Below are 20,844 nucleotides of genomic sequence, written 5' to 3'. Positions count from 1 at the left end.
ATAAATATGGCTAAGATAGTAAATTTATGTGATGTGTATCTCCCCACAATAAAATTTCTGAAAAATAAAGCAGATATACAGAAGCTTTCTTATTGCAGTTTTCTAGTTGGGGGTTGGGTGGGTGTGAGAGAGTCCTACGGACGCAAAGGAAGGGCCATAATCTAAGTTCCATGCCTGGCTCTTCCTATATTGAGCCTTGTGGAACCAAGTAGGATTCACAGGTTGCTCCTTTCTAGTGCCTACGTGAGGCAGAAAGCAAGGTGATCCAGATGTTAGTCTAGCATCCCTACTTCATGTCTTGGATGGCTAAGTCCAACTTTGCTTGAAGAGACACCTTCTTTCCTCAAGATGTGGGACTTCCAGGAAACCAGAAGATATGGAGCAACAGATGTCCATTGCCCATCTCCAGAAATGCTCATGTGAAGGGTGAGACATGACCTTTAAGAATTATTCTGTTTACCCCCTCTCATGATTAACAGTCAAAAAAAAAAATCAGACACTTCCTCCATTTAGGCCCATCTGTTTATCAGGCCAACAGTATCAGGGGTCTTCATTATAAACGATAGGTATTTTCCTCTCCATCCCCCTCGCCAAGGTCCAGCCCCAGATTCACGTGTCCTAGTGTGTTGCGACGCAGGATCTCCCAGCCACGGTGGCTGCTGCTGCTGTGAGATGTGGTCCGGGACAGGGAAGGGGTTGGGGGGGCCAGAGAGGCTCTGGCCAGGGTCCCACTTCCAGTCACAGAAACAGAGCACTGTTTCTCAGAAAGCTGCTCTTGTCCATCCTCTTTGTCTGAGCCCCTGAAAGCTTCCACATAGCGAAGCACTCGCAAAGAATTCTGATCATGGTGGTTCTCGACTCTGAGGAGGGCACAGGGAAGGGACTCAGTGGAGGTGAAGGGAAAAGGGCCATGAGGAGAAGGAGAGGTGGGAAGAGCAACTGTAGAAAACAGGACCAAGAGGACAGGGCAAGTAAGGGACCACAGTCCTAGGATTGAATGAAGGGAAGAGTAGTGGAATGGAGAGTAAAGTGGGATAGAGACCAAAGAGGTAAACAGTCAGGATTTGGAAATAGTGGGTTGTGTGTGTGTGTGTGTGTGTGTGTGTGTGTGTGTGTGTGTGATCATGAATATAAAAGAAAGAGAAAGAGAGAGAGAGAGAGGAAAAGCCAGGTTAGGAGCTGAAGGTAGAGTATGGAGAAGGTTAGCTTCAGGGCAATAATATACTAGAAATGGGGGTCAGGTAGGAATAAGACTAGAACAGTTGGGTAGCCCATGCCCACATCTGAGCATGGACACATATATAACCTCACACAGGTTACTACCCTGATGTACTCACAGCCTGACATCAGCTATCAGCCATCTTGTCACCCTCCTCATCGGCTCCACCCCCCTCCCCTAAATAGGCCAATGCAGTGTCACTTTATAGAGTGATGATGTCACCTTTGGGTACAGTTGGGGATCTTGGAAATGGAATGATGTGTGATAAATGTGGAACTGGTCATCCTACTCCCATGGCCACACACTTGTTAGTAGTTTACACACATGCACAGTCACTCACCGCAGGAACCAGTGGTTCCCCAGCCCGTACTCCCGCCCGCAGATCCCAGAGCGAGGCCACAGGAAGCGAGGCAGCTTCCGCTCCAGCATCACCGTGGTGGCCACCACCTGGGAGGAGTAAGAGGTAGAGGAAACTCAGGAAGAGTGGTGAGGTCTCAAGGAACACTAGAAGCCACCAACACAGGGAACAAAGAGGAATCTGTCAGACGGGGACACCAGAGATTGGGGAGATGACAGCCATTGGGCCACGCCTTAGCTTGTGCCAGGCATCATGCTACCTGCTTTACTCATCATTTATCGTAAAAGGAGAGAGAATATTTTATGAGTGTTTTGAATAAAACTGTGACCCCTACATTACTATTCACATTCATAGAAAATGAGTCAGTCCAAACTAATCTCATTTGCTTTTTCATAGGAAAGCCAGAGACTAGTTATCCTGATTTAAATAAAATGATTAAATAGAATCTCTATGATCGTGGAGATGAAATGACACTGTTAGTGTTCAGGGAATTTGCAGCAAATTAAATACCCATATCCTCCAAAGAAAAACAGTGGGTTAATGACTGCAAACTTGGCAAGGAAAATTCTGGTGGCATATCAGATGTTCTGTCCTTTGCCCAGCTCTCATTAATTACTTAAATGAAACGTAGAAGACAAGCTTATCAAATATGACTGTGACACAAGACTGGGAGGGATATGTAATAATGTGAGGTGACAGAAGCAATATAAAAATGATCTCACCAGACTGGAATGCTGGTCAAATACCAATAACGTGAAATTTAAGAGAACCAAATGTAAAGTACTACATTTATATTTAAGAACAAATTATTAAGTTTCTTTCTTTCTTTCTTTCTTTCTTTCTTTCTTTCTTTCTTTCTTTCTTTCTTTCTTTTTCAGTCTTTCTTTTCTTTTTTCTTTCTTCTTTCTTTCTTTCTTTCTTTCTTTCTTTCTTTCTTTCTTTCTTTCTTTCTTTTCTTCCTTCCTTTTTTTTCTTTCTTTCTTTGTTTCTTTGTTTGTTTGTTTCTTTCTTTCTTTCTTTCTTTCTCTTTCTTTCAATAATGGGAGAGGGGTGAGGGGGGGAGAGAGAGAGAATCCCAAACAAGTTCTGCACTCCCAAACTCACAAGCCATGAGATCATGACCTGAGACAAAGTCAAGAGATGGATGCTTAAATGACAGCCACACAGGTGCCCTAAGACCTGGCTCAATTTGAGGTTCTATTTCTACTGTAGTGTCCAAAGCAAGGGAAGGCATGACCCCTCTTTATATTGCATTCCTCCAATCTCATCAGGAACACTCTACTTTTGAAAGGACCATGATCTCTTAGGCATGAACAAGTGCAGAAAGTTTGGTTAGTTGAAGAAAACTACTTAAAGTAGCCCAATTCCCCATATTGTAGTTTTCTACTTGATTTCTTAGCTGGACCAAGTTCCCTTCAACATCAGGGCTTTTTTTGAATGTTTATTTATTTATTTTGAGAGAGAGTGAGACAGAGAGACCACATTAGCAAGAAAGGGACAGAGAGAGAGGAGAGAATCCTGAGCAGTCTTTGCACTGCAGTGCAGTGCAGTGTGGGGCTTGAATCCACAAACCATGAGATCATGACCTGAGCTGAAATCAACTGACTGATCCACCCAGGTACCCCTAACCTCAGGACTTTTAATCATTTGTTCCCTTTCCTTATGAAGAAGCTCTCCTTCTCTATCTTGAAAAGGACAATTATGTGTCCTGTTGTACCATCAGTAGGCCACCCACTTTGTTCTGGTAATAGACCCCTTTTGCTTAGGGCATTGCCGCTTTACCACTCTGTCCATCATTTAGGGTAGACTGGACTACATCCTGGTTGATTAGCTGATTCTCCCCTAAACTCCACCACCACCATCACCACTTTCCAGTCCTTGGCCTTAACCTCAAATTCAAGGATGTACCTATAGCTCAAACCCGTTGCAGTGAGATGGAACTTAGATTGGGTTCTTGGGGAGAAAGATGCTGTCTGAAGGGTTACACATTGTACAGTATCAGAAGACACACAGAATACAACAGAGATGGGACCCTTGGAACTGTGCAGTGCAGTACACCTGCTCATCCCTTGGGGAATTTGGGGATTCTAGAAGACATCTCACCAATATAATGGGACAGACTGACTTAGGAGAGCAAACTAGATAGGTGAGCATAATAGAGGAACTGATGCAATGTGTGAAATGGAAACACAGACTCTGGCCAGATATTATAAAGCTAGTTTAGCTCTCTAAACTTTCCAGTTATGAGGATCAACACAACCTCCTTCCAATGCCCTTCCTTCTTCCAATGCCCTTCCTTCGTTTCCCTCTCTCTCTCTCTCTCTCTCTTTCCTTTTTGAAGTATATTTGAGTTTGGTTCTCTGTCCCTATAGCCAGGAGTCCTGACTGATACAAATCTTAACCTCCATCCGTTTCAGTCATTCTCCTTAACTGGATAATTCTTATCCATGTTTAGGAGCTCATCTTAAATGTCACTCCATCAGGAAAGCATTTCCTAACTTTGCAGTCAGACCCCTCTGTTGTCTCCTGTTAGCATCTTCTACTTCACTGTTAGACTTTTACTACTGTAGCTGTACAGACTTCCATGAAGTCCTTTGTTTCATGGCAGTCTTCCCAACCAGACTGTTGGCTCCATGAGACACAGGTGGCATCTTTTGTGTTCATGCTGGTGTCCCCAGTTCCTAGACATTTCCCAACACATAACAGGCTCTGCATAACTATTGTTAAGTGAATGGAGAGTCTGAGGGGATAAATGGTAGCTGTATTCAAATGTTTGAATGGTGTTCATACAGAAGTGTGTGTTCGTGTATATGAGAAGAAAAGATTGGGGCCAAAGAATGGAATTGTAAAGAGATAGATTTCAGCTCAATACAGTATGGTCATTTCTAATAACAAAACTCTTGAAATATGATAGAACTCTCTTTTTCCCCAACCACTACCCAAATCCATATGATAATAAGGTCCTAATCAGCATTAAAGATATTAAATGACCCTTTGACCAATGAATAATTAATCACTGAGTAGGAACTCAACTATAGGACCACTAAAGGTATTTCCAACTCTAAAATTGTATTATCTTCACTGATAAAAAGAAAAAAAATTATGGAGAAACAAGGGAAAGCAAATAGAAGATAAGATTAAAAAATAAAATTTAAAACTAGAATATATAGCTGGGGCCTGGTTTGCTTAATTAGTAAAGCACTCATGCTGGGTGTAGGGATTACTTATAAATAAAGAATCTTTTAAAAACATAGGTAATATTAAAAAAATAAAAATAAACCACTAGAATATATAAGACAATACAGTCTCTAGTTTTCATTGGACCCAAGGTTGACTATTAGATCTACTTTTCCTCTGTGATCAACACCTCAGCTCTTGGGTGTTGAACCTACTTCTATTGTACCATTTTACCCTCCTTTTGTCTCCTCTTCTATCCAAATGTACCTTTGTTGATGTGACAACCCAATTGTTCTATGACTCTCCTAAAAGTCATGTACCATAACACTTTCCACTTTGATTTTTCTCTCCATTCTCTTTCCCTTAGTAAGACTACCACTAAGAAACTCACCTGGGCCCTCCAGAGCTCGTCCCGCTCTTGGGCCACCCGCCAGTGTGTATCACCCATCATGGCGACGAATAGGTTGAGCATGAGCAGCGTGGCAATGATGGTGAAGGCAAAGTAGACAATGCCAAACATGAAGGGCAAGTTCACTTCATAGTTGGCAGGCCCATCAATGACGGTGAGGAAAAGCTCAAAGGTGCTGAACAGTGCCATGGGATAGTCATAGAAGTGCCCCAGATTGGATGGGTCCTCTGTCTGGAAAATGACATAGAACGCTGCTCCGCCCAGGAAGAGGGCATGGAGATGGGGAAATAGGGAATTATCACAATAAGCATGGGCCTGGTCATATCTCCATACATTTACACATTTGCAGACACGCATACATGCCCATAAATGTACATATGTGACTGTATACATGTAAGTCACATTTTACATGTGGACCTGGCTAATATTAAGATGTCTTATGACCAAGTTCATGGACAATGGTAATACCCAGTCATTTAGTAAAATGTGTACATAATGTGTGTGTGTATATTATATATATAATAGATATACACAAAATAAGTCACCTAACTGCTTTTCACATCTTAGAAAATTGAATATTTAAAAGATAATTTGTACATAAGAGACTCAAATAGAGAAAACAGAGGATTGCTGGAGGGGTTGTGGGAGGGGGGATGGGCTAAAATGGGTAATGGGCATTAAGGAATATACTTATTGCACTATATGTTATTTGGATGTAAATTTTATAATTAATTAATTAATTAACAAAAGATAATTTGTTACAAGAATTCATGGGATCTCCAACAATGTTAAAGAACTGACCATATGAAATGGCCAAAAGAAGAACACCTTTTAAAAAAATCTCAGTGGCCCCTAGATAACCATTCATCACTCTGAGATTCCCTGGGCGAGCTTGTCCCATTATGGGAAAGGTTTCCCTGCTCACTGTGTAGCCTACTGGATAATACTGGGCATCCTGGAACATTGGTACAGCATTAAAACCTTTAAGAGACTTCTCTCTGTATGGGGAACTGAAATATAAACAAAGTGATCTCAAGAATGGAAATAAGGTCTATGACAAAACATCACTTTTCTATTTACTGACAGAAAAGACAAGCGTAACAACCAAGAAGAGACAGTTTAGGAGATTCTGGGTGTAGGACATCTACAGAAAACTTCTCTATCATTATGACTTCAATTGGCAAGTCATAATACTATATACTGCATAACATACATGTACTATATATAACTCATGCTTATTGTATAACTATATGCACACATGTTGTGAGCAGTAATTCATGATGCATGCAGATGGGGTAGAGGGTGGGGAGAAAGAATACATAAGGAATACTCCAAACAGGCAAGACTACCACAGCTTTACCCTTTCATAGCTCAGATTGATCTTGGGGTATTTTTTGGTCTACTTTTTGGTGGGAATTCCTATTAAATGGAAATTCCTAGAACAAGAATAGTGTCTTTTGTTCTAAAAGGCCATTTAGAGTTGAGAGGTCTTCAAACATTGCCTAGGGCATCCCCTTGTCTTATGGATGTTTGGTTGCAGACTTGAAAGACTAGATTAGAGTTACCATATCTCACTGCTTTTCCTTTTTCTTAGTGCCTTTCCATAAGAACTTTCTCCTACTTTTTCACTGCCTTCACCCTACCTCTGTCCCTGGCTGTTATTTTCTGACTGGGTTCCTCTTTCTACCCTGACATTCCACGTATGCCTTGGGCTGCGACTAAGTCCCTGTTCCCTTTTTCCCCAATCTCTCTTTATACCTCTTTTTCTTCTATTTTCCTCTTTCATCCTCAAACTCTCCAAAGTAGTTTTCTTACCTCCTCTTTGAATTATTTCTTTTTCTCCCAACTTCAAATGCACATAGAAAAAAAAAGGATGCTACATGTTATTGAACATTCTGTTTCTTCTTTTGAAGTATAGACATAGAAGAGTTAAATATTGCACTGACTCTGTTTGCCCACATAGTTTTCTGAGATCCACAACTGGCCAGTCTTTCCTGTTTAATGGCCCTGTCTTTCCAAAGCCTTTTATCTATCTATTCTTTAAAAATCTTCCTGGGCTGTTAGTCAACATGAATGTTATTGTCCCATAAATTCAGAGCACATGGTCTACCTTCCTGATCAACTTAAGTGATCCTGATCCTATGAATATGAGTGTGCTTTTTGACTCAATATCCACTGGGGAGGGAGGGGGACAAGAGAGTATAAATGAGAACTGAGAGCAAGAGTGAGTGAACTTTCTGGAAAACTGGACCCCATGACCTAGTAGTGGGTGGGGAGGGGACAGTGCTCTTACCTGAGGCAAATCCCAGAATAACCACAGCCATCAGCCAGCAGAAACGCATTAGGTCTCCAAAAATCATCTACAGGAAAGGGAAGGGGAGGGAGGGTGGAATGACCCTTCTCCATCTGCTTCACTGCAACCATGCTGCTAAACTGGAGGCCCCCTTGCTTTACCTCCTCCCTCTGTCTGGAAATATCCTATTGCTGAAGCCAGAGGAAGCTTTGGGGAAGGCACTGACCTTCTGGATCATGATGGTGAAGGGACCAAGCATCTGGAATCCTCGGGCGAAGTACATAACACTGCACCAGCCCAGCACCAGGGCAATGGACATGGGCACCATCTCTCCGTTCATGTTGGAGAGCCGCATCACCATGGTAATCAGCACCATGCAGGCATAGGTGATGCTTGGGTGAGGGGGCAGGGAACAAGAAGTGAGAGAGGAAATATTCTAGGTCCCCTCTAGCATGGTGATGAGTTGGGTGGTACCCACTCAGGCTTAGTCCTTATACCCAAAACACACATATGAGCCCACTGGACAAAAATCCCTAGAAGTGAGAGTCAACTGAAGTCTAAGTCCCAAAGAGTGAATGGGAGACCTGGAACAATTCTGGAGAGGGAAGACATGGGACTAAAAGGAAGAGACACTCACATGATGACATGGAACGGTCCCCCGAGGACAGTCTGTCCAAAATAGCGAGAAGCACCAACCCTGAAGATGTCTGGGATCTGGGAAGAGGCCAGTAAAACAAAAAGACAATGTTGACTGCAGTTCAGTCTGGGGCCCCAGGTGGATGGACAGCCTCAGCTTGGACCCTGGTTGTACTTCACCTCTAGGAGCAGGATGATCACAGCCCCCATGATGGTCACCAGCTCTCCCACCAGACGGATTTTATCCTGCTGAGTCACATAGGCCTCCTGTGGGAGTAAATTCAGGGTAAGAAGTATTTTTTGATGGATTGAGAATCAAGTCCTTTGGGGCAAGTGGTTTAAAGTAACTAAAGTCCATCCCAGATGAAGAAAAGTTCCCCTTACCACCACCATTACCTTCCTCCCCGCCACTGTATTTGTCAATTGTGCCTAACTTTTGTGACCAGGGCATTAGTCTATATATTTAAGGCTTAATATATATTCTAAATAATTGGAGCCACCCCTTAACAAATCCCTGTAGTATATATTGTGAGTGGTAATTTATGAAATGTGTACCAAGGGACTCGCATTTAAGAGTACCAAGTTAAGGCTAAACCAACAGGAAGAGGTATTAGTGGCTTGGGATGGTTCTGGCTATGCTGAAAGTCCAACTTTTCCAATCTCTAGAAGGTAGACTGGATTATAAACACATCACAGAATTCAGATTCCAGAATAGACCCAGAACCTACCAGTTTTAGCAGAACCTTGAATAAGTCACTAAACCTCTCTGAGTTTGAGGCTTCTCTCTGTAAAAATGGAGATGCTAATGCTTATCTCTTAGTGTTATTGTGATATTAAATTAGATGATATATCTGGATGTACTTTATATGCCATAAATCACTATAGATATATTCGTTGTGATTTTATTATGATGTGGCAATATAGAAAGGTCATAAAAAAGGATTAGAGACACTGAATGGATTTTAGTTTTGAGGAAGGGTCACCACCTTATCCTGAGCAGTAGGTATAGAAGGTGTAGCCCTGAGGTCAAGATAAAAGAAGACCTCATCCTTCTTCTGGGCCTGTTATTTCACAGTAAAGGGCTTACAACATTACACAGATGTAGTGAAAAAATACTGCAGTAATGATCCTCAGCTTTGGGGAGGTTATGAGTCCATTGGAGAATATCATTAAGACTGTGGACCCTCTTACCAGAAAACTGTGTTCATATATATGTAATCCCCATATGGAATTGTACTAATAATTTCACCATATTCAATTACACTTCAAAATTTTAGGAATTTTTCTCTAAGGTCACCTCTCTGAGTAGGGGACCCAAGAAAGGAGTTGAGAGTCCTTGAGGGAAAGTTGATGATCTAAGCTAAGGAAGGATGTGATCCTTCACTAGCATAAGGAATGCTAATCATCTCTGCTCTGCTGATAAACTGGAACCTCTGAGCATCTGTCAGCAGGCTACTTGGAGTGTGTATTCACTGGTCCAGTGAGAGGCATAGTTTTAAAATAGGAAGAGATGCTATGTAGTAGGAGGTGATCTATGATATAAAGAAGGTACCCACCAGGAGCCCCTTGGATGCTCAGAAAGTGACAGATCAGAAGAAGACAAGGATATAGACTTTATGGAAGAGGAACCAGACTTACCAATAGAGGGTGAAAATGTTTCAGGTAAATCATATGGGACCAGGAGAGATTAAAAAAAAAAAAAAAAGCTGATGTCTATGTGCTTGGTGAACAATGTGATCTAACAAACTGTGGCTAGACTTCCTGTTACTTTGTTGTTGCTGTTTTTATTTAGAAAATTGATGTTCTCTTGACAAACTGGTCAATTTTATTTTATAATCTAATGGGAAATTTCCCTTTTGCCTTGCCTCCAATGAATCTCTGAGGTTGGATCTTTTGTTTTGCTTTGTTTTGTTTTGTTTAAATCCTCAGCTCTAACAGAATCCCCCCCTCCTCTGTCCTGAAATCACTTCATGGTTCATTCATGGGCCTCATTCTTTTTCTTTATCTTAATGTTCTTATAGCATCTCTCTTTAATTGTAAAACTTTCCAACCCCTTTTGAGAATCAAGTAGTGGGTAGTGGGGGTAAATAATAAGTATATTAAATACAGAAACAAAATAACATTAAATATGGAAATAAAATAACTGCATCTGTGCCATATATGTTTGTACGAAAACTTTGAATTCTTTCTAAAACTTTGTACCTTAGTTGAGTATGTCTGGAGAACTGCCACCAACCTCTCTTTCCTTGGCTCAACTATGTAAAGGAACTGTCCATCAGTGGATGAGTGGATTAAGAAGACACGGTGGATATATCTACAATAAAATATTATTCGGCTGCAAGAAAGAAGGAAATGCTGCCATTTGTAACAACACGAGTGGGCCTTGAGGGCATTATGTAAGTAAAATAAGCCCACCAGAGAAGACAGACACTGCACAGTACAGCTTATATGTGGAATCTTAAAAAAAAAAAAAAAAGTCAAAATCCTAGAAAGTGTAGAAAAGTGGTTACCAGGGACGTTGGGGTGAAAGAAATAGGGAGAAGTTGGTAAAAAGGTACAAACTCTCAGCTATAACATGAATAGTCTCCCATAATCTAATGTAAAACATGATTGTAGTTAATTACCCTACATTATATAATTGAAATTTGCTAAGAGAATAGAACTTCATTGTTCTCACCAAAAGCAAAGAAAGAAGATAAATATGGGAGGTGATGAGTGTGTTAATGAACTAGATGGTGGGAATCCTTTCATGGTGTAGACATATTCCAAATCACCACAATGTACACTTTAGGGATCTTGCAATTTTCTTTGTCAATTATACATCAATAAAGATGAAAAAATAATGATAAAAGATATAAAGATAAAAAATAAATATTAAGCGTTTAAAATATTTTGTTTTTCTTTTGATTTTAAAGGAATTCTAGTGTTTTACACCAACACATTTGACATTGGTTCTCAGTTTGGAATAGATGCTCTTTTGTTTATAAAATCTCTCAGTGGTTTAAAAATGGACAGGGGTGGGGCTCTTGCGTGGCTCAGTTGGCTAAGCATCCAACTCTTGATTTCCATTCAGGTCATGATCTCATGGTTTGTGAGGTTGGGGTCTGGGCTGATAGTGCAGAGCCTACTTGGGTTTCTCTCTTCCCCCCCCCCACTCTCTCTCTCTCTCTGCCTCTTCCTCTCTCAAAATAAATAAATAAACATTTAAAAAATGGACAGGAACATTGAATTTTGATAAATGACCTATTGGTGTCTGTTGAATGGATAATAAAAATTCCCCCTTAATTAACTACCTTTGTGAATTGAGTTTTCCCTTGAATTTTGAGAATTTCATTCTCTGGAGGTTGCATTCAAGATTTTCAGTCTCTGTTGAAAGGCTGATCTACAGCTTTTGGGATTTGTTGTCTTTATGAAAGGATTTGGGAATCAAGGTCATCTTTGACAAAGTAAAGTAAAAGAGACATTCTGAAGATCCTGTTCATTCAGTCTCTCAATTCTCTCTCAAAGCCTCCCCACCTCCTCAATTCATAACACTACTCCCTTTATGCAAACCCACGGCATCAGTCATCTGGTTTACCATTAGGCCATTTCCCCTCATTCGACCCACCAGCCACCATGCTTCTGGATTGGTCTTCCTAAAATGCAAATGGCATCACATGGCTGAGCTGCTCACTACCTTTCTTAGCTCCCTGAAGTCTTCAGAATAGAAATGAAGGGGAGATGGGAGTGGAGGGCACTCTCTAGATCTTTACCATATCAGAAGTTCCATATATTCCAGTAATAATTCCATTATATTCCAATAATGCATAGATTTAATTAATTAATAAAGTAGCATACTGAGTAGCATACTACTCAGTGGTGTGGAGATAACAACAGGAGTGAAAAGCTTGAAGAGGTAAAATCTGGGTTGCCTTCAGGGAAAAGGACGTTGGGTCAGGAAAGACAGGTCCCCACACTGTCGCTCTTCATTATACCTGCTGTGTGATTTTTAAGTCACGTGCATGTATTCTTTTATTTCTTTTGATTAGATGAGAATAAAAAACAATAAGACCCAGACTAGCAAACATGGAGCATAGAAGCCTTGCTGGTCTGGCTTTTCCTATATTCTGTGTGAAGCTCCAACCACATTGAATGATTGGGGTTCTAGTTGTTAAGTCAGGCCTTTGCATGGACTGTTCCCTTTTCTTAGAATGTCTTCCTCCATCAGTTGACTGGCTCACATTTACTTAAGCCTTACTTAAGGTCATAGCATTCCTCCTGGACCTCCTTTCCTGCCCTTCCACACCCTGCTCAGGGGCTCTCCTGTAAGCATATGGCGACACTCTGCTTACACACCTCACCCAGTACACTGCGATCTTTTTATAAAGACCACAAATGCCTCACCAGTAATCTCAGAACTCCCTGAGAGCAGGGATGTTCTACTCCTTTTTACCCACAATGCACCATGTAATGGATGCTCTATTGATTTGAAAGAAGGAAGAAGGGAAAAGCAGGCAGGTGCAAGCTGAGCATGATGGGAAAGTTGCAGAGGGGAGATAAAGACAGAATCAGGAACTGGGACTCAGAAGCCCATCTGGAGGCAAATGGGGAAAAGGTCACAATGAATTAGGCCTTTTTAAGATTTTCATATTTGTAGCTCAAGGTTACCTAAGCAGGCCTGGCTAATAACACTGAAAAAACACTCCACCCCACTCTAAAAATAAATGTCTTTCAATAATGAATGGAATTCTTTACATCATCATATGGCTTGGAATTTTCAGAGTTGTCAACAGCCAAATCCCCTGAGGAGGCTGGTCATTCATACTTCACTGTGAACCTAATGGCCTTACTCTCATTTACCAGCTGGCTGAGCTCATTGCCTTGAAGGAAATGCCTGGAGCAGGTGGGCATAGCAGAGTCAAAGTCACCTGAACCACTTCAGAGAGGGGCAAGGAGCATGGGCCACCCAGAGAAAGTGGGAAGACAGCAGAAACAGTGGTCAAATTCCAGTCCCAGACATTCTTTACCTCCCCAAGACCCTAGCCTGCAAAGGAACGAAGTGCCCAAAGAGAGTCCTGTTGGCTCACAATGAGGAGTTACAGGGATTCCTAATAAGGCTGCCACTCACACTCCATGTCCCTTGTCTTGACAGGGACAGATTAAGTGCAGCTGGACACAGGTGAGTGTGAGTAGCCCTCAAAGCCTGGGGACATGAGATTCTCATGCAACAGGTCAGCTAAGAAAGAACACATCATTGTGGAGAGAGAAATGACTTCAACTGGTATTTAAAGGTGAAGTTCTGAAATAAAGCCGACCAAAATCTCAATCTCAGTGATGCCCTTAGTAGCTGAGTGACTTTGCCAAAGTACTTAAACTATCTGGCCTCAGATTAGTGGTCTTTAAAATGGTGGTAATTTTCTTTAATTATTAGAATATCTATATGGATTAAATGATCTAATGCTTTGTCATCAAAAATGTGGTTCATAGAATTACAACATCAGCATCTCCCCCCTCTTCACCCCCCACACAGCTAGTTAGGAATCTCAGGTCTAACTAGAGCTTTATTATCAGAATCTGCAGAGAGGGAGAGGGGTTCATTTTTACCTACCAGGCTCCCTACTTCTTCTTGCCTCTTTTCCTCTTTAATTTGCTATGCTTGTCCCACAGTAGTTTGGTTAGGATCCCTGAACAAAGTTGTATTGAGCTGGAGGCCAGTTGGGGTTTTCAAATAGCTGTGATGCTTTGGGTTGTTCAGAGCTTGTGAGGAGTAATGACATGTAGACAAATCAATCCCACTGACCATGACAGGTAGAGGACAATTATTTTTTCTCACAAAACAAGTATTTAATAAATGATTTCTGAATTATTCCATTTGTTTGCTGTTTTCTTAGCTATTCTTTCTTAGGGCAGTGTTATCTTCTATTCTTCTTTTTAAAAATTTTAATTCCAGTATAGTTAATGTACAGTGTTAAATTAGTTGCAGGTATACGATATGGTGATCCAACAATTCTAAACATCACCCAGGGCTCACCAAGATGAATGAACTCTTGTCCCCCTTCACCTATTTCATGCATCCTCTCTGAAAACTATCTGTTTGTCATCTGTAGTTAAGAGTGGGTTTGGGGGGGGGGGTCTGTCTCTCTTCTTTACTTTTGTTCTTTTTTTAAATTCCACCTTGGAGTGACAGCATATGGTATTTGTCTTCCTCTGGCTTATTTCACTTGACATAATACTCTCTAGCTCTATCTGCATCATTACAAATGGCAAGATTTCATTATTTTAAATGAATGGAAACCTATGAGTCATTCCTGCCACAGTCTTTTCTCTTCTTCCCTGCACTAAATCCATTGCACAGTAGTGATGCCAAACCCCCTGCACATCCCTAGGCCAACCCACCATTATCTCTTGCTTGCCGAACTGTAACAGCCTCTTTACTAGTCTCCCCACATCCACCTGGGCCTCCTCAAATCTCTTCTCCATCCTACAGAGACATTTTTTTCTAAACGAAAAGTCCTGTCAAGTCCTTCCCTATTTAAAATCTTCCTGAAGGGCGCCTGTCTGGCTCAGTTGGTTGGGCAACCAACCTCAGCTCAGGTCATGATCTCACGCTCTGTGGGTTGAAGTTCCATGAAGGGATCTGTGCTGACAGCTCAGAGCCTGGAACCTGCTTCAGATTCTGTGTCTCCCTCTCTCTCTTCTCCTCCCTCCTGTGTTCTATCAAAAATAAATAAACATTAAAAATTTTTAAAATTTTCTGAGATTCCCATTACCTTTGGAATAGAGAGTAAAATCTTCAATATGGCCTACAAGGCACTTCATGAATTGAGAAGGAACTGTGTGGACAATCTCATCTGGAGGCCCCCACCCTAGCTCCTGGGTTCTAGCTCTTCTTTCAGTCCTTAGATATTGGCAAAGTTCTTCCTGCGTCAGGGCTTTCGTGTGTCCATTCTTTCCTCCTGGGACTAACTTTTCACCTCTAACTGTTCTCCAGCCCTCTCAGCTTAGGTATCTTCCTCAGGGGTGCATTCTCTGGCTCTTCAGCACATGCAGGCCCCTGTTCTAAGCTCTCTTAGCATGCTGTCCTTTTCCTTATCATAGGAAAAAATAATGTGAATTGTAACAGTGTTGGATTGTAATGAAACATATATTCCTTTAATTAATGTAAACCAGTCTGTAGATTGCAAAAGGACAGAGAGATAATGTGTATTTTGCTCTGACTATGTTGAATTTCTAACACCTACAATAATGTCTAGGTTCTATAGGCAGAGGAGAGATGGAAGAAATCTTCAGGGGACAAAAAGGAAATTCAATGAGACAGCAATGCCCTTTTGCTGAACAGCACATCAGGAATCGACAGGACCAGAGCGATTGACTCAAGACTGGAAAGTTAGAGATGAATACATGTCTGAAATGGAAGCCTGTAGTTCTCAGCCCTGGCTGAATATTAGGATCACTCAAAGAGCTCTTAAAAGTACCATTGACAGACATTCTGATTTATTAGGTGTGGCGTAGCTTAGGAACCAATATTTTCACCAGCTTTCCCTCTTGATTAAAAGTCACTGATCTAGCCAGAGGTAGGATCTGTGCAGGGTCAAATAATTACTTAGTTTCAAAGTTAGGACTAAAACCCAAGCCACCCAACCCCCACACTTTGACCTTTCTGCTTCCCTGGAAACTCAAGAGAACTGGTACTATAATGCATGTTGTTCTCCCTAAACCAAGTAGACGTGGAATGGAGGTAGGAAATCAACTCAGTTAATCAATAGAGTGCTTAGGAAACTCTGGAAAAACACAGCTTTAATGGCTGAACAATTAGGCATCTTAGAGTGAAGTAACCCCCTAAGATATCTCCAAAACTGGACAGAGACACACTAACTCCATCCTCATGGATGTCTGCTTTTGTGTAGTTTGTGTTGTTGCATATAAGTAGATGAGTTTTTCCTTTCATCTCAACTTGTCCTGAGAAGGTGACGCTAGGCTGCTGTCATGGAGCACAGTGACTTCTCTGGATCCCATGAGATCCTCAGAGGAAATTCTTCGGTGACTGAGAGCCCTGTGCATCCAATTTATTAGTATAATTGGATATTAAAGTATCCATTTATCTAAGATAAATCTCCATGGGCCGACTAACATGTCAACAACTGAATTAATCAAGTAAAGGGGTGTCTGTCTGGGTGGCTCAATCAGTTAACCACAACCTGGCACAGGTCATGATCTCATGGTTTGTGAGAGACCCACATTAAGCTCCGTGCTGACAGTTTGGAAGACTGCTTGGGATTTTCTGTCTCCTTCTCTGTCTGCCTCTCCTCCCACTCACATGCTCATGCTCTCTCTCTCTCTCTCAAAATAAATAAATAAATAAGCATTTTTTAAAAATCCCTCCCGGGATTCTCTCTCTCCCTCTCACCCTGCCTCTCCCCCACTCATGCTTTCATGTTCTTTCTCTCTCAAAATAAATAAATAAACTTTAAAAAAAATCAAATCAAGACACTGGTGGTGCTTTTTTTTCATTGCTCTAAGACTCTCAAGTAATATAATGTAGGAAAAAAAGAGAATTTCCTATTATTTAACAAGCCCGGTATGTCATGAAAGCAGGATCTTTCAGATCATGGTGATCAGTTGAGAAGCCCCTGATATTAGCCAGATTGACTTACTTACTGAATAAGAGGACATAGATCTTCCATAAACTCAGGACAAAGCTCAAGAGGTAACGCCAAATAATAGGGACCTTCCACTGGTGGTCTTTGCTACCTGATCCTCTAAAAGAGCATTCTTAACCCCTTTAGCCCCTCTCCCCCACCAAGAAAAGAATACTTGAAAGTCAAGAGTCTTCTATATGGGTTTCTCTATCTAAGTGAAAGACACAAAAGGGTAAAAGTGGTACTAGGGAAGAAAGGAAGGAAAGAGGAAAGAAGAGAAGGATGGGGTGGTACTCTTAGCTAAAATTATGCTTCACCTAGTCCTGAGGCAAGGGGAGGGGAATCTTCTAAATATAGACTATCGAGGTCAAAAAAACATGTTAGTCCTGTCCTAAAGAGAAAGGGACACATAGGGAGGAGACTTCAATGCTCAGTATCACCCAACTCTCAGACCAGAACGTTATCCTCAGTCTAAGTCCAGAAAATCCCCAAGTAAGCTTGGGACAAAGGGAGACTGGGAAAACAGCACATCTGAGAAATAGGGCCTGGAATGTTGGAAAAGCCCACCCACCTCAGCTCATTCATGTGTATGCATTTCTCGTCTCTTGCCCACCCCACTTGGCCATCTTCTCAATGTCCTTACTTCCCCCTGGGCAGGTTCCATGCCAGAGCCAACCTTTGTGCCCAGTTTGAGATGCATGGAATACAACCTTCCCCCAGTACACTGGTGCCTGCCGTAACAGGGCAGCCCCTCCACACTCGGGATTGTCCTCTCTGGCAGCAAACCTTCCTTTGTCAGAGACTGGCTCTGGATACAAGAGCATACTGAATATATACTGAGAGGCAGTTACAGGAGCAGCGAGATGGAGCGTAGTGACCAACTCTGCAGTTTAGTGAGATTCTGCCCCGTTGTTTCTCTGCACATTCCACTCTCTCTAGTCTAACTTGACTCAGAGTTTTTGTTCCTAGACTAGGCAAGAAGCTTATATTCTCTTTCTGACCCAAACTACCCCTCCTCCTTGCCTAGGCTGTACCATACCTGTGGCTGGCCCATCCTCCATGGAACATAAATCTCCAATCACCTAGCTCTTACTTGCCTGGCAAAACTCTTCTTCCCTTGTCTTTTGCATTCTACCCACATACCTGCACCCACCTTTGGCTATTTCAAGTCACTGGGGACAAAAATCGTGGTTAGCCATGAACTGTAAACCAACCCAAAGTAGCCACGCTCATTGACCATAGATGCTCAGTAGCTCTATGCTGTTGTCCTGATGCTGTTACCCACGAGGGAGAGTTTGCTCCCATCAGCAGCAGACTCTTACAGCTACTCTACAGCTCTGCCCAGCCATCCTCACCACCCTGGGTCTCTGAACACCACTACAGAATGGGAAGCCCACAGGCATAACAGGAACCTCAGAAACTATTTACTTCAACCTGCTATTTAATCTGGGGAGCTGGTAGAGGGGACCTGACAGGTGGTCTGACAGCTGGCACAGGATTGCCAATGCGCTCATATTGACAGTACACAGAAGAGAGTGCAGGCCAGGAGGGACATCTATGTTGCCCTAACAGACCAAAATGGACTCAGAAATGTACTTGGAGCATGATTTTCCTCCCTCTCAAACAATAGGGTTTGCAAATTATAAGGAAGTTTGCAAATGTATGGTGGTCGCAATACCAAGTATTCTTTCAGCGTTAGTGAGAAAAACCACAGCACCCTGGATAAGTGTGTTTTTCCTCATTAGTCCCCCTTTTTGGTTTCCTTTCTCATGCCAAATTTGTGACTGGGTGATCAAGAGCCTGCAGCTGCTGGAGCCAGGTGAGTCGTGCCTTTCCTGGGAACGTATCTCTGGTGTCCGGCACCAGCACCCCATGCTCCTGCTCCCTTCCATCCCCTTCCAGGAAGAGTCACCTGTAGCAGTTTCTGCTGGAGGACCGTGTTGTCCCTGGGATCTGTGCGGTTGCTCATGCGGAACTTGAGGGGGCGGTAGATGCAGCAGGTGGTGAAGCAGATCATATAGAGAATGTACAAGGCACTCAAAATGTAGAAGTACCTCTGACCGTATCTCTTCCACTTGAGGCTCACCAGCTCTTTCACTGGGGTCTGGTCCAGAATCTGGCGAGCCTGCCATGGAAACAGAGCACAGGTTGGGGGTGGGATGACCGGCATGGTGAGGAGTGCCACACTTCCCACCAGGTCCCAGAGGACAGGGCAAAAGCAGCAGCAGCACTATTCATTCTGTTACAGAAGTAAACACAAGGCGACAGAACCCCAATGAGGCTTTGAGGGATGAGCAGTAGTTAGAAGAAAGAAGGAGGGCTTAAGAGATGAGTTCATGAGTAGCCGCAGTTGCCAAGGCAGGGTGGTGAGAAAGGCAGCCATCTGCAAACAAGGTGTCTGGGGATGTGCGAGGGCCCATGCGGAGTGGCGGGCAGGAGTTGTAAGGCACAGACAAGAGGCAGACCATCAGGATTAGGAGCACAGTGGGGAATTTGAATTATCTTTCTGAACGCAATAGGGAGCACTGGGGGGTTCGAGCAAGGAAATGGTCTTATTTTCTCTGCAAGTCTTACACACCAGAGAGGAGCAGTAGAGGCCCAGAAAGTTGGATGAGGCAATCATCTAAGCCGGTTGGGGTCTGATGGAAGTAACACAGTGAGGGTTTAAGCACAAACGAGAGTGGGGGACAGAGGGGATGAGGCATCTGAGAAAATAAGAAAAGGTGCAAGTCAAAGCATAGCTGGAAGAATGAACCATTAGCAAACAGAATATCTCTTCTGCTGAACCCAGAGGGAAGGAGAGATGGTGAGTCGTTTCTGATATGTTTGGCTGCCCAGGGCAGGAAGTAGAAGGAGCCTGCTTTTTGAGGAGAGCCATGATGTAGGAGTCTGGGCTTCAATGGAACTAAGGGGGAGAAGGCTGTGAGGGATGTAAAAAGGGCTAGGAATTTTGAAGGAAGGGGAAAGTAGCTGACCAAGACAAGAATGGAACCTGGAGGAGGACACTGAGAGCTCACTGAAACCAGAGATCAAGGATTCACACAGCAGGACTGGCAATCTAATTCCTAAGAAAGCTTGATAGAAATTTATCTGCTTCCAGGAAGATTCTCTGAGCAAGACCACACAAACTGACCATTTGAGTTCTCTTCTTTCTGTCTATACTAACAATTTCTGCATTTTATGGCCCTAGAAGGGCCCTCAAGAAATTGTCAGGTTGCAGGTAAATAACAGAAATTCTCTCTTGCCACTATTTTGGAGGTCCTGAGGACCTGAAGCATTTTCTCCTCACTCCTAGAGTCTTCAACAGATTCTCCCTTCCCGCCCCTCACTCAGTTCAGTACTGTCAGAACGGTGCACTTGCTTCTCCCTCTCTGGAGAGTTCTCTTTCCCTCATCTTCACAATGATTTCCAGCTCCCCCTTGAAGACCCAGCTCAAGCCCTTCCTCTGTGACATGTTCCCTGGCGCATCCAGTGCAAGTCACTTGACCTCAGCTTTGCTGCCACTGGGCATGGCGCAGACCCCTCTGGTGGCAGACATTGTGCTCCACTGCAGTTACTGAGGACAGGGACTGGACTGTGAGGCAGCAGACAGGAACTGGGATTTATTTATTTCTGTTCTCTCAGTTCCTTGTACAGCAGTTGGGACTCAGAAGGTCCTTAATGTGCTGAATGAATGAATGATAGGGACCAACTTCCATTTGGAGAGATCCTCAGCTAAAGGGTTAGTATGAGAAAGGCAAGCAGAAAGGGCTGGCGCTGGGCAGAGGAAGAATGCAGTCAGAGTGGACTTTTCTTCCAGAGGCCCCACAGTTCGGTTCTCAACCGCATCTATTATAAGGCAGGGAAGTGTCTGGAGCCCAGGATCTAAGCAAATGGACAGCCTTTGCTCAGACAGCCCTGGTCCTCTGTGGCACCCATACCTCTCGCTTCTTGGAGGAAATCACAAGCTCTAGAAAGGACACATCCTCCCCTGAGGAGTCGATCTCGGTGAGGTCATAGAGCGTGGAGGTCAGTGGCCCCCAGGTCCACTGGATGTGCTTCCGCTTCTGCATCAGGTGCTGGAACATCTGGGAGGAATGGGGGTGAGTCGAAGGGTCAGTGTGAGAAGCTGGCCCGGGGGTCTACACCGCTGAA

General features: G+C 42.9%; 1 protein-coding gene across 1 annotated transcript in view; it reads right to left on the bottom strand.

Moving 5' to 3' along the window:
- Nucleotides 1-536: 536 nt before the first annotated feature.
- Nucleotides 537-20,844, bottom strand: part of TRPV5 (transient receptor potential cation channel subfamily V member 5) — a 25,855-nt gene continuing 5,547 nt past the window's right edge. The window contains exons 5-13 of the mRNA XM_029917777.1: nt 20,631-20,818; nt 18,623-18,835; nt 8,273-8,359; nt 8,094-8,170; nt 7,683-7,848; nt 7,457-7,523; nt 5,146-5,414; nt 1,560-1,666; nt 537-860 (exon numbers count right to left, since the gene is read on the bottom strand). Of these exons, the coding sequence (XP_029773637.1) occupies nt 554-860; nt 1,560-1,666; nt 5,146-5,414; nt 7,457-7,523; nt 7,683-7,848; nt 8,094-8,170; nt 8,273-8,359; nt 18,623-18,835; nt 20,631-20,818 (1,481 nt within the window). The 3' untranslated portion in view covers nt 537-553. The remainder of the gene's footprint in view (nt 861-1,559; nt 1,667-5,145; nt 5,415-7,456; nt 7,524-7,682; nt 7,849-8,093; nt 8,171-8,272; nt 8,360-18,622; nt 18,836-20,630; nt 20,819-20,844) is intronic.

Source organism: Suricata suricatta, chromosome 2, assembly GCF_006229205.1.
Source record: "Suricata suricatta isolate VVHF042 chromosome 2, meerkat_22Aug2017_6uvM2_HiC, whole genome shotgun sequence".
Classification (NCBI taxonomy): Eukaryota; Metazoa; Chordata; class Mammalia; order Carnivora; family Herpestidae; genus Suricata; species Suricata suricatta.
This window is presented reverse-complemented; position numbering and strand designations above follow the sequence as displayed.